Source organism: Molossus molossus, unplaced genomic scaffold (assembly GCF_014108415.1).
Source record: "Molossus molossus isolate mMolMol1 unplaced genomic scaffold, mMolMol1.p scaffold_m16_p_17, whole genome shotgun sequence".
NCBI lineage: Eukaryota > Metazoa > Chordata > Mammalia > Chiroptera > Molossidae > Molossus > Molossus molossus.
Genome location: NW_023425352.1, coordinates 64,686,100 through 64,712,383, shown reverse-complemented (window position 1 = coordinate 64,712,383; position 26,284 = coordinate 64,686,100). Strand labels below are relative to the sequence as shown.

At 40.2% G+C, this 26,284-nt stretch overlaps 1 protein-coding gene across 5 annotated transcripts in view; it reads right to left on the bottom strand.

Moving 5' to 3' along the window:
• Positions 1-22,953, bottom strand: part of ZNF248 (zinc finger protein 248) — a 43,407-nt gene extending 20,454 nt beyond the window's left edge. For 2 of the 5 annotated variants that reach the window (XM_036265599.1, XM_036265598.1), the window contains exons 1-4: positions 22,895-22,941; positions 22,116-22,178; positions 21,286-21,386; positions 21,149-21,190 (exon numbers count right to left, since the gene is read on the bottom strand). In XM_036265599.1, the coding sequence (XP_036121492.1) occupies positions 21,149-21,163 (15 nt within the window). In that variant the 5' untranslated portion in view covers positions 21,164-21,190; positions 21,286-21,386; positions 22,116-22,178; positions 22,895-22,941. Of the gene's footprint in view, positions 1-21,148; positions 21,191-21,285; positions 21,387-22,115; positions 22,522-22,894 lie in introns of those variants that run through there. The other 3 variants (XM_036265594.1, XM_036265596.1, XM_036265597.1) reach the window with 2 other exon arrangements.
• Between the last annotated feature and the right edge of the window lie 3,331 nt (positions 22,954-26,284).

Genomic DNA, 26,284 nt, shown 5'->3' with positions numbered 1-26,284 from the left:
TTCCACAAATATGTGGAGATTATACAACATACTACTAAAAATGACTGGGTCGAAGAGGAAATAAAAGATGAAATCAAAAGATGTATAGAGAAAAATGAGAATGACAATATGACATAAAAATTTCTAGGATGCAGCAAAAGCAGTAATAAGAGTGAAGTTCATATTATTAGGGGCCTACCTCAAGAAACAAAAAAATTCCAAGTAAACAACCTAACATTACATCTTAAAGAATTAGAAAAAGATGAACAAAAGCAGACCAAAGTCAGCAGGAGAAAACAATAAAAATTAGAGCAGAAGTGAATGAAACAGAGAACAAAAGACCATACAAAAAATTAATACAACAAAGAGCTGGTTCTTTCAAAAGATCAATAAAGTTGACAAACCCCTACACTGGCCAGTGTGGCTCAATGGATAGAGCGTTGGCCTGTGCACCAAGGGGTCACAGGTTTAATTCTCAGTCAAGAGCATGTATCTGGGTTGCAGGTTTGATCCCCAGCCACGGTCAGGGCACATGTGGGAGGCAACCAATTGATGTCTCTCTCTAACATTGATCTCTCTCACACTGATCTCTCTCTCTCTCTTTCCCCCTCCCTCCCTTCCATTCTCTCTAAAAATCAATGAAAAAAATATCCTCAGGTAAGGATTAACAACAACAACAAAAACTGACAAAAACCTTTGTTAAATTCACTAAGAAAAAGAGAAAAGGTTCATATAAACAAAATCAGAATAAAACAGGTAACATCACAGAAATATAAAGGATCATACTACAATACTATGAAAGACTATATGCCACCAAATTCAATTACCTAGAAGAAATAGATATAACTTCCTAGACATATATAACCTTCCTAGAATAAATCATAAAAACTAGAAAATCTAAATAGACTGATCAATAATGAGAATATTGAAACAACCATCAAACCCCCCCGCAAAATAAAAAAATACAGAACCAGATGGCTTCATTAGTGATTTCTACCAAACATTCAAAGAAGATTTGATACCCATCCTTCTCAAATTCTTCTAAAAAACTGAAGAGGAAATACTTCCTAACACATTTTATGAGGCCAACATAACCCTGACACCAAAACCAAGCAAGGATAACACACATAAAGAAATCTACAGACCAGTATCATTGATGACTACAGATGCAAAACTCCTAACCAAAATACTAGCAAATCAAATACAACAATATATTTTTAAAAAATAACACATCAGCCTGGCCAGTGTGGCTCAGTGGACTGAGTGTCATCCCATTGACTGAGAGGTTCCGGTTCAATTCCCAATCAGGGCACATGCATGGGGTTGCAGGCTCGATCCCCAGTAGAAATCGTGAAGGAAGCAGCCAATCAATGTTACTCCCTCACTCACATGAATGTTTCTATCAATCTCTCCCTTCCTCTCTCTCTAAAAAAATCAATAGGGGAAAAAAAGAACCTATTAAAAAAATAATACATCACGATTAAGTAGGGTTTATTTTCAGGGGCACCAGAATGGTTCAATATGTGCAAACCAATCAATATAATGCACCACATTAACAAGGATAAAGATCATATAATCTTATCAATAGGTGCAGGAAAAAACATTAGATAAGATACAACATCCATTTATGATTAAAACACCCAATAAAACAGATACAGAAAAAAAAATACCTCAACATAATAAAGTCCTTATATGACAAACCCTCAGCTAATATTACACTCAATGGTGAAAAACTGAAAGCTTTTCCTCTAAAATCAGGAACAAGACAAGGATGCCCATTCTCTTATTCAACATAGTTCTGGAAGCCGTAACCAGAGCAATCGGCAAGAGAAAGAAATAAAAGGCATCCAAATTGGGAAGTAAGTAAAAGTGTTGTTTTTTGCAGATACGATGTAGAGAACTCATACAACTCAACAAAAGGAAGACAAATAATCCAATTAAAAATGGGCAGAGGAACTAAAGAGACACCTCTCCAAGCAGGACATACAAATGGCTAAGAGACATATGTAGAAATGCTCTACATCACTAATCCTCAGAGAGATGCTAATTAAAACAACAATGAGGTATCACTTCACACCTGTCAGAATGGCCACCATCAACAATTCATCAAACAACAAGTGTTGGCGAGGGTGTGAAGAAAAGGGGACTCTGCTGGTGGGAATGTAGACTGGTGCAGCCACTATGGAAAACAATACAGTGTTACCTCAAAAAATTGTAAATTGAACTGCCATTTGACCCAGTGATCCCACTTCTAGGAATATACCCTAAGAAGCCTGAAACACCAATCAGAAAGAATATATGTACCCCCATGTTCGTAGCAGCACTATTTACAATAGCTAAGATCTGAAAACGGCCCAAATGTACATCAATAGATGTATGGATAAAAAAGCAGTGGTACAGGACTTCCGGTCAAGATGGTGGGTAGGTAAATGTGGTATCGCGTCCTCCCACAACCACATCAAAGTTACAACTAAACTACAGAACAACCATCATTCAAAACCGCCTGAAATCAAGCTGAACGGAAGTCCTACAACTATGGAATTAAAAAAGCAGCTATATCCAGACTGGTAGGAGGGGCGGCTGGTCCCACACCCAAGTGTGGCGGATAAAAATCAGGAGGCTCCCCCGGCTGGGAATGTCCTTCCTGAGGACTGAGGGGTCCCCATCCCACACCAGGTGCCCCGCTCAGGATTCCAGTGCCAGGAAGAGAATCCCCGTAACTTCTGGCTGGAAAACCAGCGGGAACTGAGGCTCAGGGAGGCTGAAGCGGCTGGAGCCCCAGGCAGCTCCCTAAAGGGCCCGCGCACGGACTTATTGGACTCTCTCCCTCTAAGCTTGGAGGGAAGGCAGCTCAAGGGGCACCAGAGACATACAGGGAAGAACTGAGCTGTTTGGCACTGGAGCGAGGGCTGGAGAGGGGGCTTTCTCGGGGACAAACGTGCTGTAAGAGGCCTTTGTTCCTTTGGTGAGCCCTTCCCGGGGGGCGGCAGACAGAAGCCATATCTGGGACTCCAGCAACCTGGCTCACACTGGTAGCCCCACCCTGCTGACTCCCTGAGGTCCCGCCCCACCCCACCCAACTTTCAAGCCCACCCAAGCTGTTGCCACTTGCTTAACCATAGGATTGGCCTGTCTTGGATCCTGCTTCAGGTTTTCCCTAAATTCTTTCAAACAAGCAGCATCTGGTCTCAGCTAGCCCCATACCTCTCATTAAGTAATACACTGAAACAAACACAGGGAGGCAGCCAAAATGAGGAGACAAAGAAACAGGTCCCAAATGAAAGAACAGAACAAAACCCCAAGAAAAGAACTAAGCGAAATGGAGATAAGCAACCTAACAGATACTGAGTTCAAAATACTGCTTATAAGGATGCTCAATGAACTTAGTGAGAACCTCAGTGAACTTAGGGAGGGCCTCAAGAGCATAAAAAAGGACCAGCTAGAAATCATGGATACACAGTTAGAATTGAAGGAGGCATTAACTGAAATAAAGAATAATTTACAAAGCTTCAATAATAGAGTATGTAAATCCAAGGAGCAAACCATCGATTTGGAATATAAGGAAGCAAAATGGCAATGAATACATATCTATCAACAATGGAATCTACAAACAAAATGAACAGGTAGAACAGAAACATTCTCATAGATACAGAGAACATTTTGTTGGTTGCCAGCTGGGAGGGGGGTTGGGGGGATGGGTGAAAAAGGTGAAGAGTTTAAGAAGTACAAATTCATTGCTAGACTGACAAACCTCAAAGGGAAAGGGGTTGGGGGTGGGGGGTGGGAAGAAATAAACCAAAGAACTTATATGCATAACCAGTGGACACAGACAATAGTGTGGGAAAGGTGGGAGGGGGGGCGAGAGAGGGGGGAGGGGGTCAATGGGGGAAAAATGTGGAACATCTGTAATACATTTTACACCCAACAATAAAGATTTGGAAAAAATAAAAAGCAGTGGTACATATACACAATGGAGTACTATGCAGCTGTAAGAAAGAAAGATCTCTTATCCTTTGAGACGACATGGAGGGACCTGGAAAGTATTATCCTAAGCGAAACAAGCCAAACAGAGAAAGACAAGTATCATAGGATCTCACTTATTTGTGGAATATAATGAACATAACAGTCTGAGAAATGGGGTAGTCCCAGAGACGTGGGGTACAGACTGGCAATCCCTAGAACAGGGTGTAGTGGGGGAGAGATAAACCACAGAATTTACATGCATGTATGCATGAACAATGGTCATCGACAAGAAAGCTGGGGACAGGGTGGGGGAGGGAGGAAGAAGGGGAAAAAAGAATCATCTGTAACAAAAATAAATTAATTAAAAAAAAAAAAAGATGACTCTTTATATAGAAAACCCTAAAGACTACACCAAAACCTGTTAAAAATAATAAACAAAAAAACAGTAAAGTTGCAGGATACAAAATCAATGTACAAAAATTCACTGCATTTTTATATACTAACAATGTACTTTCAAAAGAATGAAACAAAAAACGAACAAACAAAACAATTCCTTTTTTTTTTTTTTTTTAATCCTCATCCGAGGACATTTTTCCATTTTTTGTACAGACAGTGTGGGAGGGAGAGAGAGGAAGAGAGAGAGAGGGAAATATCGATGTGAAAGGGACACATCGAGTGGCTGCCACCCGCACGACCAACCAGGGCCGGGGACAAACCGCAACCGAGATACATGCCCTTAGCGGGAACCGAACCCGGGTCTCTCCGGACCGCAGGCGGATGCTCTAACCGCTGAGCCAAACTGGCCAGGGCCAAAACAACTCCTTTTGCAATTACTACCAAAACAATAAAATACATAGGAATAAAAAAGGATATGAAAGACCTATATACTAAAAACTACAAAGCATTATTAAAAAGAGATTTAAAAAGACACAATGAAATGGGAAGATATTGTGTGTTCATGGATTGGAAGACAGTTAAAATGTCCATATTACACAAAGCAATATACAGATTCAATGTAATTTCCATCAAAATCTGAATGACTATGCAGCTATAAGAAAGAAAGCTCTCTTATCCTTTGAGTTTACAGGGAGGAATCTGGAGAGTATTATGCTAAGCAAAATAAGCCAATCAGACAAAGACAAATACCACATGATCTCACTTATTTGTGGAATATAATGAACAAAATAAGCTGACGAACAAAATAGACCCAGAGACATAGAAAGGAGCATTGTTCAGACTGACAAACCTCAGAGGAGGGAGTTGGGGAGAAGGGATGAGATAAACCAAAGAACTTATATGCATGTACGCATAACCAATGGACAAAGACAACAATGCTGGGGGAGGGGGTGATCTGTAACAAAAATTAATTAATAAAATAATGAATAAGAAATCTGAACAACAGTTTTTGAGGAAATAGGAAAAAAAAATCATCAAATGTGTATAGAACCGCAATAAAACCCTAATAACCAAAACAATCCTCAGAAAAAAGAACAAAGCCTAAGGTATCACACTACCTGAATTCAAATGATACTACAGAGAAGCAATAATCAAAACAGCAAGGTATTGGCAGAAAAATAGACACAAAGACCAATGGAATAGCACAGAGAACCTAGAAATAAAACATGTATATGGGTATATAATTTTTGACAAAGGAGCCAAAAACATACAATGGAGAAAAGAAAGCCTCTTCAATAAATGATGCTGGGAAAATTGGAATGCTATATGCAGCCCAGCTGGTGTGGCTCAGTGGTTGAACATCGACCCATGCACCAAGAGTTTGCCAGTTCAATTCCCGGTCAGGGCAGGTGCCCAAGTTGTGGGCCAAATCCCCATTGTGGGGGGTGGGGAGGCATGCAGGAGGCAGCCAATTGATGTTCTCTCTCATTGATGTTTCTATCTCCCTCTCTAAAATCAATAAAGAAAAAATATTTTTTAAAAAAGAAAGCCACATGCAAAAGAATGAAACTGGATTACAGTTTGTCCCCATGTACAAAAATTAATATTCAAAGTGGGTCAAAGACCTAAATACAAGATCTGAAACAATAAAGTACATAGAAGAAAGCATAGGTACTAAACTTACAGACCTTGGTCTTAGAGATTTTATGGATTTGACCCAAAGGCAAGGGGCGTAAAGGCAAAAATAATTAAATGAGATTATATCAAACTAAAAAGCTTCTGCAAAGAAAAAGAAACCACCACCAAAACAAAAACCAACCAGCCAAATGGGAGAAGATACTTGCAAACAACAGCTCTGTCAAGGGGTTAATGTCCAAAATATACGAAGAACTCATACAACTCAACACCAAACAAACGATCAATTAAAAAATGGGCAGAGCAACTGAACAGACACTTCTCCCAAGAAGACATACAAACAGCCAACAGATACATGGAAAGAGGTTCAACTTCACTAGCTATTAGGGAAATACAAATCAAAACTACAATGAGATACCACTTCTCACCTGTTAAAATGGCTATTATCAACAAGGTAAGTAATAACAAATGTTGGACAGGTTGTGGTGAAAAGGGAACCCACATTTACTGCTGGTGGGAATGTAAACAGGTACAGCCAATACAGAAAACAGTATGGAGGGTCCTTTAAAATATAACAATAGAGTTATTGGGTATCTACCCATAAAATTTGAAACATTTATTCACAAATATATATATACCCAATGTTCACTGCAGCATTCATTATTCATGGTGACCAGGACATGGCAACAACTGAAGTGTCTTTCAACAGATAATTGGATAAAGATGTAGTATATATATACAATGAAATACTACTCAGCCATAAGAAAAGATGAAATACTGCCATTTATGACAACATGAATAGACCCTGAAAATATTGCACTAAGCAAAATAAGTCAGTCAGAAAAAGCTTAACAAATCATGATTTCACTCATATGTGAGATATAAAACTGAAACTCAAAGACAAAGACAATCACATGGTGGTAGTAAAGGATAAAGGGGGCCAAATATATGGTGATAGAAGATGATCTAACTTTGGATGGTAGTCACACAATACAGATCATGTATCATAGAAATATACACTTGAAACATATATAATCTTATTACCTAATGTCATCCCAATACATTTAATTAAAAAAATAAGCCCTGGCCAGTATAACTCAGTTGGTTGAGCCTTGTACCCTGCACTGAAAGGTCAGTGGTTTGATTTCTGGTCAAGGCATATACCATGTTGTGCGTTCAACCCCCAGTCAGGGTGTGTACTGGGGGCAACCAACTGATGTTTCCTTATCACATCAATGCTTCTCTTTCTCTCTAAAAAATCACTAAAAACATATATATATATGTGTGTGTTTTTATATATATATATTTTATATATATATTATATATATATTTTAAAGTACAAACTACCAGTTATAAAATTAATCACAGGTTATAAAGTACAGGATAAGAAATATAGTCAATAATACTATAATAACTATGCATGGTGCTGGATGGGTACTAGAGTTACAGGTCAACTATAATTAAAAAACGAATTTTAAAAAAATCGGTAACCTAAGCTTCCATGTCAGGAAACATGAGGAAAAAAGCCAATTAAGCCTAAAGCAAGCAAAATAAAAAATAAGAAGAAGAATAATCAGATTAAGTAAAAAAAATTAAAAACATGAAAACATTCCAAAAAAAAAAAATCAATGAAACCAAAGCTGCTTCTTTGAAAAGATCAATAAAATTAATAAACCTCCAGACAATCTCACCAAGGAAAAACAGAAAAGAAACAAATTGCAAATCTCAGAAATGAAAGATAGGTTGACATTATTGATCCTAAAAGACATTAAAAGAATAATAAAAAAATACTACAAACAATTCTACTTCTGAAAAATTGATAACTTAGAGGAAATGGATATATTCCTAAAAAGACAGAGCTATCAAATTCACACAAGGAAAATCATATCACCTAAATAGAACTACACCTGTTAAAAAAATTGAATCAAGCCCAGCCAGTGTAGCTCAGTGGTTGAACGTCAACCCATGCACCAAGAGGTCGTTGGTTTAATTCCCAGTCAGGGCATATGCCAAGACTGTGGGTCCAATCCTCAGTGGGGGGCATGCAGGAGGTAGCCAATTAATGTTCTCTCTCATTGATGTTTCTATCTCTCTCCCTCTCCCTTCCTCTCTCTAAAATCAATAAAGAAAAAACAGTCAACTGTTTCCTATATAGAATAAACAACTGAAAATACAAATCTTCCTATAAAAAAAAGTACAAATTATAATATCACACAAATAAAAAAGTACTCAAGTATAAATCTAATAAAATACATACACCAGCCCTGGCCGGTTTGGCTCAGCGGTTAGAGCGTCCGCCTGCGGTCCGGAGAGACCCGGGTTCGGTTCCTGCTAAGGGCATGTACCTCGGTTGCAGTCTGTCCCCGGCCCTGGTTGGTCGTGCGGGTGGCAGCCACTCGATGTGTCCCTTTCACATCGATGTTTCCCTCTCTCTCTCTTCCTCTCTCTCCCTCCCACTCTGTCTGTACAAAAAAATGGAAAAATGTCCTCGGATGAGGATTAAAAAAAAAAAAAAAATACATACACCAAAACTGATGGAAGAAATCAACAGTCTAAATATGGAGAGCTATTCCATATTCATCAATTGGAAGACGATATTGTTAATACATCGAGTCTTTCAAGCTTAATCTATACGTTCAATGCAGTTGAAATAAAAATCCAAACTGTTTTATAGATATTGACAAAATGAATCTAAAGTTTGTGTAGAAAGGCAAAGGACTTAGAATAGGCAACAAAATGTGGAAGAAGAACAAGAGGATTCACATTACCTGATTTCAAGCCTTACTATAAAGCTACAAATAACCAAGACAGTGTGTTCTAGTGAAAATGCACACACACAGATTAATGGAACTAGTGGGTCCAGGAACAGACCCACCAAAATATTGTCAACTGATTTTTGACAAAGGCACAAAGGCAATTAAATGAAGAAAAAATAGTCTTTCAACAAATGGTATCTGAATAACTGAACCTAGACAAAGACCTTAAACCTTACACAAATACTAAGTAAAAGTGAATCACAGACCTAAATATAAAATGCTAATTTATGTACTTCTAGAAGAAAATACAGATCATAAAAAAAAAAAAATCTATGTGATCTTGTATTTGGTGATGAGTTTTTAGATACAACAGGAAAAAAATTTTTTTATAAAACAAAATACATAGGTTGTTTTGCTAAAAATAAAATCACTTCTGAAAGACACTTTTAAGAAAATGAAAGGACAAGCCACAGACTGGGAGAAAATATTCACAACAAATATATCTAACCAAGGAGTTGCAACCAAAATATAAAAAAGAACACTTAAGATTCAATAAGAAAACAGCCCTGACCGGTTTGGCTCAGCGGTTAGAGCATCAGCCTGTGATCTAGAGAGGCCTGGGTTCAGTTCCCACAAAGGGCGCGTACCGTGGTTGCAGTTTGTCCCTGGCCCTGGTTGGTCGGGCAGCCACTCGATGTGTCCCTTTCACGTCGATGTTTCTCTCTCTCTCCCTCCCACTCTATCTGAACAAAAAATGGAAAAAATGTCCTCGAGTGAGGATAAAAAAAAAAAAGAGTAATCTTGGTTGTAGGTTTTTGCTTTTCATCACTCTGAATATTTCTTGCCACTCCCTTCTGGCTTGCAAAGTTTCTTTTGAGAAATTGGCTGACAGGCTAATGGGAACTCCTTTGTAGGTAACTAACTGCTTTTCTCTTGCTGCTTTTAAGATTCTCTCTTTGTCTTGAACCTTTTGCATTTTGATAATGATGTGCCTTGGTGTGGGCCTCTTGGGGTTCATCTTGTTTGGGACTCCCTGTGCTTCGTGGACTTGTTGTCTGTTTCCTTCATCAAGTTAGGGAATTTTTCTGTCATTATTGTTTCAAATAGGTTTTCAATTTCTCGTTCTCTCTCTTCTCCTTCTGGCACCCCCAAGATGCGAATGTTGGTACGCTTGAAGTTGTCCCAGAGGCTCCTTACACTATCCTCATTTTTTTAGATTCTTTTTTCTTTTTGCTGTTCTGATTGGGTGTTTTTTGCTTCCTTAGATTCCGAATCGATGGTCTGCTTCTTGGCTTTACCTGATCTACTATTGAATCTGTGTAAATTATTCTTTATTTCAGTTAGTGCCTCCTCCATTTCTGACTGGTCCTTTTTTAGGCTCGAGGCCCTCACTAAGTTCGCTGAGGTTCTCACTAAGTTCACTGAGCATCCTTATAAGCAGTAGTTTGAATTCAACAACTGTTAGGTTGCTTATCTCCATTTTGCTTAGTTCTTTTCCTGGGGTTTCCTGTTCTTTCATTTGGGACCCGTTTCTCTGTCTCCTCATTTTGGCTGCCTCCCTGTGTTTGTTTCTATGGGTTACTGAACTGGAGGTATGGGGCTAGCTGAGACCAGATGCTGCTTGTTTGAAAGACTTTAGGAAAACCTGAAGCAGGATCCAAGACAGGCCAATAATATGATAAAGCATCTGGCAACAGCTTGGGTGGACCTCAAAGTTGGGTGGGGCAGGGCCTCAGGGAATCACCAGGGTGGGCAAACATTGTGAGCTAGGTTGCTGGAGTCCCCAGGGAAGGGCTCATCAAAGAAACAAAGCCCCCTCTCCAGCCCTCACTCCAATGCCAAACAGCTCAGTTCTTCCCTGTATGTCTCTGGCTCCCCTAGAGCTGCTTCCCCTCCAAGCTTAGAGGGAGAGAGTCCAATAAGTCCGTGCACGGGCCCTTTAAGAGGAGCTGCCTGGGGCTCTAGCCACCTCAGCCTCAGTTCCCACTGGTTTTGGGGGACTTCTCTACCTGGCACTGGAACCCTGAGCAGAGTGCCTGGTGTGGGACAGGGACTCCTCAGTCCTCAGGGAGGACCTTCCCAGCCGAGGTGTCCTCCTGATTTTTATCCGCCACACCTGGGTGTGGGACCAGCCAGTCGTGCCTCCATCCCTCCTACCAGTCTTGATGCAGCTGCTTCTTTAATTCTGTAGTTGTAGGACTTCCCTTCAGCTTGATGTCAGGCAGTTTTGAATGATGGTTGTTCTGTAGTTTAGTTGTAATTTTGGGGTGGTTGTCGGAGGACGCGATACCGTGTTTACCTACGCTGCCATCTTGACCGGAAGTTCTAAAACTATTAATTTCTAAATGAATCTAAGTTCACTTACTTTTGGCTCCTTAATACAGAGAAACTGAAGATGTTTGGGTCTCTTAATAGAAATGTCTTATGCACCGTGGCCAGTTTGGGTTTGGCTCAGCAGTTGGAGCCTCGGCCTGCGGCAAGAGAATCCCGGGTTCGGTTCCCGCAAGGGGCATGTACCAAAAAAAAAAAAAATATATATATATATATATATATATACACACACACACACACACACACATATATCTTATGCTATAGTACAAAAATACATGTCTCTGGAAATTATAAACTATATTTGCCAAAAAGCTTACATTTCTAAAGGATATTAAGCCAAACCAACCAGGGCTATTGATATGCTTTTAATAAAATATTATAGCCCTGGCCAATTTGGTTCATCGGTTAGAGTGCCAGCCTGCAGTCCAGAGACACCCGGGTATGATTCCCGCTAAGGGCACGTACCTCCCTTGCAGTTTGTCCCCGGCCATGGTTGGGTCGTGCAGGTGGCAACCACTCAATGTGTCCCTTTCACGTCGATGTTTCTCTCTCTCCCTCTCTCCCACTCTATCTGAACAAAAAATGGAAAAATGTCCCCAGGTAAGGATAAAAAAGAGAATAAATAAATAAATAAAAATTATAAAAGGAAGATAAAGATTTTGTTTTATTTTAATAATTTCCTGCGCTCTTTATCATCAGGTCTTTTGTGTAACTACACTCAGTCTCCTTAATATTGGATAAGCTAAAATTTTGCTTACAACTATTTAATTGTAGGTATTTGCCTGCAAAGTCTGTTATCATGATTAATATCTTAAGTATTGTTCCATAACGACCTATGACTATTTGACCAAATGTTTTAAAACTTTTTATGTGTTTGACAAACCTCCAAGTTCCTAAATAGTCTTTTTTTACCTTTGACATTTTAAAGAACTTTGAAATTTTTCAGAAGTCTCCCTGAAATACCGCTAAGATTTTTTTCTCTCTTTATAAAAGGGGGAAATCAAACTAATTAGGTTTATTTGGTATGTTAAATTACACAGGAAGCATTTTCAAATAAATAATGCCAAAAAACTTACAGTCTTTCCCTGTCTCTTAAAATTGTGATTCTTACAATGTCTTTAAAATAAATGTAAACACTTAGGAACTAACCAAAACACTCCCCACAGAGACTGAAGAAAAACAAGAAAAATACAAATTGCTGGTCTAGCTGGTGTGGCTCAGTGGTTGAGCTTCGACCCATGCACCAAGAGGTCACCGGTTCAATTCCCAGTTAGGGCACTTGCCCAGGTTGTGGGCCAGATCCCCAGTGGGGGGCATGCAGGAGGTGGCCAATTGATGTTCTCTCTCATCAATGTTTCTGCCCTCCCTTCCTCTCTCTCTAAAGATCAATTTAAAAACTTTTTTTAAAAAAATACAAACTGCTATGTAAGTCCCTTGCCCAAATTAATTTGTAAAAGAGCTAAGACTTTGACAATACTATTAGAAAATAATAAAGATAAAACAAAATTACTGTATGTGAAAAACAGAATGTGTATTTTTGGTGGAGGAAAGTATGTGACATGTAAAAGCACTTTTGTTTATGAAAAGGAGAAGAGAATGTGATTTTTTGGATAAGAATGGATATAAAGGACATGTTTCTTTATTTTTATTGGGGGTGTGGATAAAGGAAAAAATAAAGTAATTTTGTCCTGAAGTAAAATCAGTGTATCAAATGAAGGAAAAAGACAGGGCAAAAACTGTAAAGTATATGTAAGCTGCAAAAAGTTGCTGTGTATGTTGCAGGATGTTCATGAAGAAAGAATCTTGAAGGAAAGAATTTTATATATGGTCAAACTAAGGTCGGAATGTATCACTAAGTCCACTGCATTATTTACATGAGAGCATGTGTGTGAACACACTCTTAACTAGTTTTTTTTTTTTTTTTTTGAGAAAAGCCAGAGTAAAGCACTTTTATTGCAATAATAAAACTCGACATTCATATGCAGTGCAGGGGAGGAGGAAGGGGGTAGGCAGTAGTAATTTCTCTCACCAAATGACTACACAGGACAGCAAAGGGGTGAGAGGAGGGAAGGACGAGCCAGGAAACTTTGAGATCAACAGCGGGAGGTGAGCCTCAAAAAACAGGAGATGCTACCAGATCTTTACCCATGGCCATTTTAAAATCTTTTGTCATTTACAGAAAATAATTGTTTTACTCTGATGCTTTCACAGAAATGTTTCCATAAAGATGTTTCATCTTCAGAGAAATTCACTAAGACTGACTGACACTCTTGGCTTTATTTCCCAGTTTAAAGAAAGCTATTACACCTAACTGGACTACTCACCCAACAGAGGATTTGAAATGTTAAAATTACTAGGACCTGAAGCAGAAACATCTGTTATAGACAACTAACTATAATTCTGGACCAGGCCTATATATAATGTATACTTTCGTATTTCTCTTTTGTTTTTTGTTTTTTTCCTTACTTTAATTCCTTCCTATCCCACAAAAATATGAGAAGCCAAGCACTCACTATAATGTATTTTTTTTCTTTATTGATTTTGAAGAGAAAGGAAGGGAGAGGGAGAGATAGAAACATCGATAAGAGAGAACATCAACTGGCCGCCTCCTGCATGCCCCTCACTGGGGATTTGGCTCACCACCTGGGCATGTGCCCTGACTAGGAATGGAACCAGTGACCTCTTGGTGCATGGGTCGATGCTCAACTACTGAGCCACACTGGCCAGACTTACTACAATAGTTATTGTTTCCTTTTTCCCTTTAATTTCTGTATGGAAAGACAACTCAACATCGGGTATCACCTTTGAACCTACTTCATAGGTTAAAATGTACAACTGGGTTACACACATAGTCAAGGATGACTAAAGCCTGGTGATGTCAGTCCCAAATTTGAAAAAAATACTTTTTCCTTTGGCAGGTATTGCTGTAATTGCCACAGCAATAACCAACCAGAAAAATCTTTAAATGTCCTTACATAAGTTAGATCAGACAACAGAATTGCTCTTGACCATGTCCTAGCTAAACAAATAGAGTTTGTTCTATTATTAATACCTCTGTTGTTCTTAGATAAGGCACTTATGGTAAAATAAGATAGAACTAAATAAAGTCTAGGCAAAAACCAAATAATTAAATAGTGACCAGTAACTCCACTTGGTTCTTTAATATTTTCAGCTGATTGTGCCTACTGATTCAGACCAATTCTTCACATTGAAATTAACATTATTTGTTTACAGGAATTTTTGCTGTTATAGAACTTTGTTTTATATAGCTCAATGTTATAAAGACACCATGCTGACAATGGTTGCTCAACATTTGAGATGATCACTAAGGCCTAGGAGACTCATTGTGAGAAACCTTAAGTAACTACAGATGTAAAACCTTCCTCTGTTCTGTCATTCTTGTTGCTCAAATGTGGCTTAAGGCTAAGTAAAAAAAGAACAACTTCCCCTCCTGCATGATATATGACATAACTGGGACTGAGCCTTCCTGGTGACAGAGGACTGAAAATGGCATGACATAGCCATAATGAGCCACCTGACAATGATGGACAAATGGTGCTTTTAATAACTAATCAGTACTGCTTTCCAATGACTGATCAGTGATGCTTGTAAGGAAAGATCTTGATCAAAAGGGGGGAAATGTAAACAATAATATAAATAGAGCCACTTTAAAATGGAGCCTGAGCTGCCATTCAAGAGGAACTGCCTTACATGATTTGTCTCAAATCTCTGTAATGTTAAAAAACAGGACAATACAACTTTTAGTCTGGGTCTAAGCAACCTTGTGTCCAAAAGAATTATTTGCAAAAATTACAAGAAAGCAGCCCTAGCCAGGTGGCTCAGTTGGTTGGAGCATAATCCCGTACACCAAAAGGTTGTGGGTCTGATTCCTTGTCAGGGCACATATCTATATAGTGGGTTCCAATCCCAGTTGGGGTGCATATGGGAGGTAACCAATGGATGTTTCTCTCTCAAATCAATAAAAAAATAACCTTGGGTTAGAATTAAAAAGAAATTTACAAGACTTCTGGTCAAGATGGAGGGTAGGTAAACGCGGTATCGTTTCCTCCCACAACCACATCAAAATTACAACGAAACTACAACACAACCATCATTCAGAACCGTCTGAAATCGAGCTGAATGGAAGTCCTACAACTACGAAATTAAAGCAGCAGCCACATGGAGACCAGTAGGAGGGGCGGAGGCACGATAGGCTGGTCCCACACCCCCTTGTGGCGGATAAAAATCAGGAGGACACCTCGGCTGGGAAGGTCCTCCCTGAGTACTGAGGGTTCCCCATCCCACACCAGACACCCAGCTCAGGTTTCCAGCGCCAGGAAGAGAAGTCCCCATCACGTCTGGCTGGAAAAACCAGAGGGAACTGAGGCTCAGGGAGGCTGAGGCTGCTGGAGCCCCAGGCAGCTCCTCTTAAAGAGCCCGCACACAAACTTACTCAGGCTTGCTCCCTCTGAGCTCAGAGGGGAGGCAGCTTCAGGGGTGCCAGAGATATACAGGAAAGAACTGGGTTGTTTGGCCTTGGGACAACAGCTGGAGAGGCAGCTTTCTCCTGGACAGATGTGCTGGTGGAGGCTGTTGTTCCTTCGGTGAGCCCTTCCATGGGGCAGCAGATGGCTGCCATATCTGGGACTCCAGCATCCTGGCTCACACTGTTTGCCCCACCCTGATGATTCTCTGAGGCCCCGCCCCACCCAACTTTTAGGACCACCCAAGCTGTTTCCAAAGGATTCACCTGTCTTGGATACTACTTCAGTTTCCTAAAATCTCTCAAACAAGCAGCATCTGGTCTCAGTAAGCCCCGTACCTCTCGTTAAGTGGCGCCAGGCCTGGCACTAGAAGCAATCAGCCTTGGTTCACAGCTTGGCTTTTCCTAGACACCTCCAAGCCCAGCACAAGAAGCAGCCATCTATAGATCACTTTGTAGCTTAAGCCTGGTGGCCCTGAATAGAACACAGGCAGTAGCTACCTTGCCCCAGAGCCAGCTCCAGACCACATCAAACCACCACCACCCAACCACCTCCACAAGTGGCACGCTTAATGAGCGGACTCAGTGGGTACCAGAACCCTGATGAAGTAAGTCTTGCTCTGTGTGGTGGGCCCCTACACAGCTGATCCTCCAAGGTAGTCAGAGGCCAGTGGCTAGTAGGCACAGCCAGTCCTTGCAGCTGATCAGCCTGAGTAAGTCCCTCCCATTGATGTGCCAGCAGCAATCACGACTCAATTACAACAGAAGGGTGTATAGTACACACTAGGGGTGCACCTCAAGGGCCCAGCTGGGGTGATCAGGAAGACTGTGCCACTGGATCCAACATGACACCTACAACAACAGGCCACCCTACAAAGCCTAGGAGACATAGCAATTCTACCTAATACAGAAATAATCACAGGGAAGCAGCCAAAATGAAGAGACAAAGAAACATGTCCCAAATGAAAGAACACAACTCCAGGAAAAGAACTAAACAAAATGGAGACATGCAATCAATCTGATGCAAAGTTCAAAACACAGGTTATAAGGTTGCTCAAGGAACTTGGTGAGACATTCAAGGACCTTAGCGAGACCTTCAAGGAACTCAAGGAGACCTCTAAGAAACTTAGCGAGAACACTGACAACATAAAAAAGGACCAGTCAGAAATGAAGGAGGCACTAACTGAAATAAAGAATAATTTACACAGATTCAATAGTACAGTAGGTAAAACCAAGAAGCAAACCATCGATTTGGAATATAAGGAAGCAAAACACACCCAATCAGAACAGCAAAAAGAAAAAAGAATCCAAAAACATGAGGATAGTGTAAGGAGCCTCTGGGACAACTTCAAGCATGCCAACATTAGCATAATAGGGGTGCCAGAAGGAGACGAGGGAGCAAGAAATTGAAAACCTATTTGAAAAAATGACAGAAAACTTCCTTAACTTTGTGAAGAAAACAGATATACACGTCCAGGAAGCACAGAAAGTACCAAACAAGTTGAACCCAAAAAGTAGGTCCACACCAAGACACATCATCATCAAAATGCCAAAAGTTAAATACAAAGAGAGAACCTTAAAAGCAGCAAGAGAAAAGCAGTCTGTTACCTACAAAGGAGCTCCCATAAGACTGTCAGCCAATTTCTCAAAAGAAACTTTGCAGGCCAGAAAGGAGTTGCAAGAGATATTCATGGTGATGAAAAGCAATGACCTACAACCAAGATTACTCTATCCTGCAAAGTTATCATTTAGAATAGATGGATACATAAAGAGTTTCCCAGACAATAAAAACCTAAAAAAGTATATCACCATATAATAATGAAATGTTGAAGGGTCTTCTTGAAGAACAAAAATATGAACAATAAAATAGCAATTAATATATATCTGTCAACAATTAAATCTACAAACAAAATGAGCAAGCAGAACAGTAACAGACTCATAGATACAGAGAACTTTTTGCTGCTTGCCAGATTGGGAGGGGCGGGCTGGGGGGTGAGTGAAAAAGATGAAGGAATTAAGAAATAAAAATCGGTTGTTAGACTGATGAACCTCAAAGGGAAGAGGGGAGGGAGGGAGGGATGAGATAAACCAAAGAACTTTTATGTATAACCAATGGACACCGACAATAGTGTGGGGAAGGCAGGAGGGGGGCAGGATTGAGGAGGAAGGCATCAATGGGGAAAGAAAGGGGAGAACATCTATAATACTTTAAACAAAGATGAGTTTTAAAATATTTACAAGAATGCCGTTATGACTACTGGACTGTAATTTAAAAACATTATTTAGACTTAACTTCACTATGTTACCTGCACCTTCAAGATGCCTTCCTTCTATTGATGTAATCATTCATTCCCTTCCCTTTCTTTATAAATAAATACCGATTGCTTTTGTCTCCTAACTGGAACATTATTTGGGCTTCTGCCTGAATTAATGATTTCCAAATAGTTATTCTTATGTATCTCAATAATTGCTTTCTGCTTCTCACTTTAAAAGACCTTTTTGCCCTCTCTAGGTGCTCAGTTGGTTAGAGCATCGTCCCAATACCCCAAGGTTGTGGGTTCAACCTCTAGTCAAGGCACATTAAAAAAAAAAAATCAACCAATGAATGCATAAATAAGTGGAACAACAAACTGATGTTTTTCTCTTTCTCTCAAATCAATAATATAAAAAAGACCTTTTTATTTTTAAGTTAACAGTTCCCACATCCTACCAAAGAGTACAGTATAAAAACAAAGAAAAAAAGAGTAACTTTACAGTGGAGCAACTTGATCACAAGACCTCAGCCTGGTGATCAAGGATACATCAACTTGATAAGTCATGGTAGAGCTTTTACCCTTGATTTGACATGACCAAATGACACTTTACCTCTGTAGTCTTCCTTCAAGAAACCCATAATCCTCCCAGTCTAACCATGAGACAATTCTCATTTGAGGGACATTCTACGAAACACCTGACTTTTACTCCTCAAAACTGTCAAGATCATCAAAAACAAGGATAGTCTGAGAAACTGTCACAGCCAAGAGGAGCCTAAGGAAACCTGCTGAGTAAGTGAAATGTGGTCTCTTGAAACAGAATACCTGTATGAGGAGAAAACATGATGAGCAATTATCAAAAGACAAATGATATAGCAAAAAATAATAGTTTGTATCTCATATAATAAACATGCATTATTATCCCTATTCTGTAAAGCACTAACTGGACGCTGAAAAAAAAAAAGCCAGAAACCTAGGAGCAAAGTGGGCAATAGGTATGAACAAAGAGTTCACTGACATATAAATACAACTTTCAGATACATGAAAAAATATTCAGCCTCACTCATTAAGAAAATTGCAGATAAACACTACATAAAATATCACTTTTTACCTATCCGTTCACAAAAGTTGAACCACACAATATATAAAGAATAGCTATGGAGAAACAAGCACTCTCATGTAGTATAAAGGGAATACAAAATGATATTATAATCCCACCAAACTGACCAAGTTTATCAATTTGTATTCACCCTTTGATCCGGCAACCCCACTTCTGGTAATTAATCCGATAGAACAAATCTGTATGTACAAGGTTATTCATTAAAACATGGCCCAGCCGGAGTGGCTCAGTGGATTGAGCATCATCCCATGGACTGACAGACCCCAGGTTCCATTCCCAGTCAGGGCACATGCCCTGGTTTCAGGCTCGATCCCCAGTAGGCAGCCGATTGATATATTTCTCTCACATCAACGTTTCTATCTCTCTCCCTTCCTCTCTCTTGAAAATATCAATAGAAAAATTAAAAACAACAACATGGCTTGTAGTTGAAAAAGGTAGGAAGTAGTTAATAACTAGTTAAATAAACTTTGGAACATCCGCAATTGAATTACTATACAGGTATAACACAAAAAGCAGCAGCAATCCCATGTTCTGTTAGAGAGAGCTCTCAGGGAGAGAATGAAAAAAAGTGGAAAAAGACAAGGAAATAGTCTGAATAGACTTGCTATTCAGAGTGTGGTTCTTTTAACAGAATTAGCTTCATTTGGGAGCTTATTGGAAATATAGAATTCAGGGCCCCACCCAGCTCTACTAACCACATCAAAACCTGCATTTTAACAAAATGCCAGTGATGTACAGGTGCATCTGAATTTCAGAAACATTTAAGGATAATGGATTTCTTTTTAAATAGAGAGGACATACAAGAATATACACGTGTATTTTCTTTTAACTGAATAAAGAAACAATGGGAGGCCAAACAAAACACTATTAATAATGGATAGCAACTGTAGGACAACCATACACTCCAGTTTGTCTGGGACTATTTCAATATCTGCCAGTTGTCACAGCATAATTGTAGAACCGCTTTCACTCTCAGTGAAAGTGCCTCAGTTTAAATGATAAATAAATGTCACCATACCTAGATGGAAGTGTGAGTTTTTAAGTTACTATCTTTATATCACTTTTTAAACCATGTTAATATATTACCAATTCAAAAATATTTCATTTTTAAAAAGATAGTACCGGAAAAATAGGTAAACTGAAAAGAGCAATGGGCCAAGAATAGATAAACAATGAATAAGCAATAACCCAGTGATAAGTAATGTCTGGAACAAAAGGAAAAGATACTTCATGGGGGATAGAAAAAAATTCTATCAGAGTTAGGAAAAGATAACTAGGAGGGCAGTGTCACAGACAACAACAGAAACTTTCAAAACAGGCTATATAGATAAGAGTGTCAAATACTGCAGAGGGATCAAGTAAGACAATTCAACAGGATTTTACTACAATTTGGTGGCCTTTTCCAGAACGATTCAAGTAAGCAGTGAAGGAACCAGACTGCATTCATTAGATTGAAATGTAAATGACAACCCTGGCTGGTTTTGCTCAGCAGTTAGAGCATCAGCCCGCGGACCAGGGAGTCCTGGGTTTGATTCCAGCCAAGGGCACATACCTGGTTGCGATTCATCCCCAGCCCAATGGGGTCGTGCGTGTGGCAACCAATCGATGTGTCTCTCTCACATCAATGTTTTTCTCTGTCTCTCTCTCTCTCCCTCCCACTCTGTCTGAAGATAAATGTAAAAGTGTCCTCAGGTGAGGATAAAAAAAAAAAAAAATGTAACTGACATATACAGAAACAAGAGTCAGAGCTGTCTACTACTTAACCTAGAAATACAAACCAGCTGACACAAACATTTATGGGGAGTTATTTTGGGGACATAAAGTCCCTCCATTCAGCCAGATCTTCAAGGTTTTATTCCTGGATCAAGCAGGTCCATGACAGAGCTGTGGACTCAAACCTCATTGTTAGGTGTCCTGAAAAGTATATGCACTGAGTTCTGCCTTATCATTGTGCTGTTTCCATCAAAAAATGATTATAGGCAATATAATGCATTTATTTCAGTGTTGTTATTAGAAAGATCAGAGAAAATTTTACAACAACTTGGATAACTGTAGAATTAAACATCTTGCATCTAATTTTACCAACTGTCCTACTTTGGATTTGCTACTCTTGTTACATTTCCTTTAATGTAAAATTATGCCTATTTCTACTTTTTCATTTTAAAAATATGAATCCTTATAAACTTTAGAAAACACATGTTAAAACAAGTGGAAATAATAAACAAAAACTCACCTGGGATTTGTTCATTTTCTGTTCTTGGCGGAGTAGGCAGTGCTGAGGAAGAAGGAAGAAGGAAGTCAGGCGGACTTGACCTGTCTTTCAGTTTCTGGATTCACCTGCCTACACAGCTCCACACACAAGATACTTACGTGTCCACATGTGGCTCCAATATATGTTGAGCTTAGACATGATACTTTTCATTGAGTGAATGTAATATTTGTTTCTTACTGATTTATTACCAATTTAGGTTCTGTGACACAAAAATTGAAAACATAAGATGAGTTTAACATAGAACAGTGATCTAAAGAAGGAAGCACTATGGATTTGTTAAAACTGATATTGTAGAGAAAAAACCCTCAAGCTATGTTGTTTACCTATTTACCTTCTAACACCATTAATCCCTTGAGGTCAAATAATCCAAGAAACCTCTGAAAAAAGGGATGGGAATGTTTAAGACAAGGTAAATTTTTAAATATTGGTTGTAACATGCTTACAATTTTCAAAAGGATCTTTTAATAAGAAGCTTTGAACTTACTGACAAAATGAGCAATAGCAGTAGGAATCTGCAGACCTAATTTAATCTTGGTTCTGCCATTAACAAATTGCATTATCTGAGCCAGCCACCTTCTCTAATTTTTTAAAAAATTTCAAAATAAGGTCAAGTCAGATAATCCAAAAGGACCTGCATGCACTACGATCCTGTGTGTGTATGTATAAGGCCAGGAGAGCGGGATCCTCAGCATCTCTCTAGATGCCATCAACAATCACTGCGACACTGCAAGCAGCTCACCTCTGTAAAGAGTGAACAGAATCAACCAAGAATGTGGGAAGTAGGGGGTATTTAGGGAAGAGTTATGACAGCAAATTGCTTAGCTATCGCCTATGAGCCTTTCATCCTTGATTGCAACATCGCAAACTCTCCAAAGTGGTGACATTTTCTGTATAGCCTGCGTGCCCACCCCTCTCAGCTCCAGCTCACCTCTCTCTTCTTAAATTTGTCCCAGACCTTCCACGTCACACAGCCTTCCATGCCTTCAGGATACTGTGTCATGATTATACATAATAAATAACAAATGAAAACATAATAAATAACTTAGGACCTGGAGAATGTAGCGCCAGGAAAGGGCCCTGGTGTCTAGCTCGTACAGCCCTCTCCCTCTTCCATTTCCCTGAGTTAATTGAGACCTGGAGGCCCTAAAGCCTGTCCAAGCTCCAGCGCATGTGTTCCATACGTAACAAACAAATACAAAGCCGCTAACACAATGTAGGTGCCCAGAACAACAAAATGCGGCAAGTATTCCTACGCCGCATGTTACAGATAAGATATCCGAGGCTCTCGTGGGCTCCTGCCTGGCGCACCCGTTTTCCCACGGCCGCCACCTCCTCGGAAGCTCAGCGCCCACGCAGCGCACGCACACTCGTCGCGCACGCGTACTCCTTCCCCACAGCCCCACTCCCACCTCGCGGGCCCAGCACGCTCGTCACGCACGCGCACTGCCCGCCGGCGGCCACACGAGGGCGCCACCCGTTCAGCACAGGGGTTAAACACCCGTAGACCCCGCAACCCGGCGCGCCCGCGTCCCACACCGACCCCGGCGCCTTTGGACGGAGAATCCCTGCCCGGCATCCCTTCAGCTCTAGCTGCCGCAGGCGCCTGGGGTCCCGCCCGGTCCGTGGGGCTCCTCCCTATCGCGGAACGGTCGCACCTTGAGCCGCGCGGGGCCCCCTCGGCCCTCGCTCCCACCCTCTGGGGCTCACCGGCAGCTGCCTCGCCGCGTGGTCCCGGAGGCCTGGGACTGTTTCCCCCGGAGGGTGGAGGCCTGGGAAGGACGGGCCGAGAGAAGGCGGGGATGCACATGCGCAGAGGGAGGACTCGGCGCGGCGGGCGGTGGAGCGCGGGCACTGGTCTCCAGACAGCCTGGGCTGGAAAAGGGCTCTATCCAAGGAAACGAGGCCTCGCTCGCTCCGAAATTGTAAAAGTAAGCTAGTAATGGTGCCTAGTTAACAAGGGTTTTATGAATACACATTGTAAAAGCATTTAGGACGGTGTCTGGCACGTACATTGTTAAGTACATTTCTCCAGAGTCCCTTTCCCAGCATACACCATGCCTGCTGCTTTAGACATCAGCTGGAGGTCCTCTGCCTTGCAGACAGCTGAGAGACTCCTGTCTGGATCCAGGATTGTCTTTCCCCAGAGATGTGCATCAAAGCACTGTCCCTTTCAAGCCCAAGCCAAGAGAAGGGAAAGGTGTGCATGAATTTCATGTCTCCACGTGAACAGTTATTTTACTTTTTAACACTTAGAAAATAAATTTATCTAAACTAATATAATATTCATGACCATACTTACTTTTTAGAATGAGGAATAAAGCAAGCTACCAATTCAGTATTAATAATAAAAATTGCTCATATGTAAGAAACTTCATATGAAGAGGAGGACACACATCATTTCTCAGAACCAGCCAAAATTTACCTGGGGCCTGATATATATTCTTTTATGTGCACAGCTTCCTAACATTTTTAACACAGTATGATCATATGGTCATATTATTATTTTTAAATATTTTTATTGAATTTATTAGGGGTGACATTTGATTACTAAAATTATATAGGTTTCAAGTGTATAATTGGGGGGCATATTATTTTATGATGCCCCCCCCCCAATTATTAAGGGAACTCTTTTTGGTCAATGTCATTTTTTTAACTTTTTTTTTAAATAACTTCAGATATGTAGAAGAGTTACGGAGATAGTTCCCATATACTCTTTACTCAGCTTCTGCTAATATTAACATTTTACATAACCATAGTACATTTATTAAAACTAAGAAAGTAACCCAGGGACAATTATATAACTGTAGTAGACAGTTAGATAGGCATGAGTAGAGCAAAGAGAACGGGCAGAGGAAGATCACTAGGGCAAAAAGCACCAGGTGGAGTGCAACAGGCAAAACTGAAAAGACAAGCATCTCACCCCTAGGATGACCTTTCCTCCCTTTGAATATCATTGGTCATGCAGTTGGGACCCTCCCCTGACCTTTCCTCTCCTAGCATGTTTCTAGTCATGTGGTAGACCCCATTAAAGAAGGAACAAGGTGGCTGGCGAAGAGCCTCCTAAGACTCATTCAAATGCTTGCACCACCACTCCCTTAAGCATTAAGCCCTAGCGATAACATCTAGGTCTTAGGTTCTGTTCCAGTACCAGGCCTAGAAAAGGAGCAAGGCCCAGTGAGGGGACACCATAACATGGCTTACAGGACCAGCTGCAGTGACTGATGATCCTCTGCCCTGGTGCTAACTAATCATTGAACACCATCAACCTGAAAGGTCACACCTGGAAAGCTGAAGAATATTCTATTGAGAGCCTCCTCTGGAACCTCCCCTAGGGTTCCTACTTTTGGAAAGCAAAGAAAAACCCTCAAAACAAAGACCTCAGCATGCTTTTTCTCTCTCTGGAGCTTTCCTGTGCCTTTCGCCCTCTCCTACCCCCAGGCACTTTCTCTCTGCCTTTCTTTTTCCTAAGATCCAAGGGCCTTTCTTTTACCTCTATTACTTGTTTCCTGAGACTACACAGCCCAGCTGGCTCACTTCTCCTACCCCTGTGACTTTATAAATAAACTTTATGTTTTAATCCTCACCTGAGATATTTATCTTTTAATTTAATTATTTTTCTGTTTATATTTTCTTTTTTTATTTATTATTTTTGTTACAGGTGTTTCTCATTTTTTCCCGATTGACACCCTCCTCCCCTAACCCCCATCCCTAGCTTTGTTGTCTGTGTTTCTATGTTCATTGATCATGCATACATGCATGTAAGTTCTGTGGTTTATCTCTTCCCCCACAAACCCCTCCTCCATTGAGACTTGTCAGTCTATACCTAACCTCTATGTCTCTGGGTTAATTTTGTTCAGCAGTTTGTTTAGTTCATTATATTCCACAAATAAGTGAGATCATGTGATATTTATCTTTCTCTGCTTGGCTTGTTTTGCTTAGCATAATACTCTCCAGGTCCTTCCATGCCATCTCAAAGGATAAGAGATCTTTCTTTCTTACAGCTGCATAGTATTCCATTGTGTACATGTACCACAGCTTTTTGTTTTTTATTATTTTTTTAAATTTTTTAATTTATTTTTTTGTTATAGATGTTTCTCCTTTTTTACCCCATTGGCAACCCCCCTCCCCACCCCACCACCACCCCGTCCCGGCTTTGTTGTCCATGTCTATTGGTTATGTATACATACTTATAAGTTCTGTGGTTTATCTCTACACCCCCACCCCCTCTTCTGAGGGATGTCAGTCTGTGCAACAATGTTTCTGGGTCTACCGTATTCCTCAGACTGTTATGTTCATTATATTCCGTATATAAGTGAGATCATGTGGTATTTGTCTTTTTCTGCTTGGCTTATTTCACTTAGGATAATGCTTTCCAGGTCCCTCCATGTAGTCTCAAAGGATAAGAGATCTTTCTTTCTTACAGCTGCATAGTACTCCATTGTGTATATGTGCCACTGCTTTTTTATCCATTCGTCTACTGATGGACACGTGGACTGTTTCCAGATCTTAGCTATTGTAAATAGTGCTGCTCTGAACATGGGGGTACATATATTCTTCCTGATTGGCGTTTCAGGCTTCTTAGGGTATATTCCTAGAAGCGGGATCACTGGGTCAAATGGAAGTTCAATTTTTAATTTTTTGAGGTAACACCATATTGTTTTCCATAGTGGCTGCACAAGTCTGCATTCCCACCAGCAGTGTACTAGAATCCCCTTTTCTCAACACCCTCACCAACACTTGTCGTTTGATGATTTGTTGATGGTGGCCATTCTGACAGGTGTGAGGTGATACCTGATTGTTGTTTTAATTTGCATCTCTCTGATGATTAATGATGTTGAGCATTTCTTCATATGGTTCTTGGCCATTTGTATGTCCTGTTTGGAGAGGTGTCTATTTAGCTCCTCTGCCCATTTTTTAATTGGGTTCTTTGTCTTCCTTTATTTGAGTTGTATGAGCACTCTATATATATTGGAAATTAACCCCTTGTCTGATATATCATTGACAATGATGTTCGCCCATACAGTGGGTTGCCTTTCCATTTTGATGAGTGTTTCTTTTGCTGTGCAGAAGCTTTTTAGTTTGATGTAGTCCCATGTG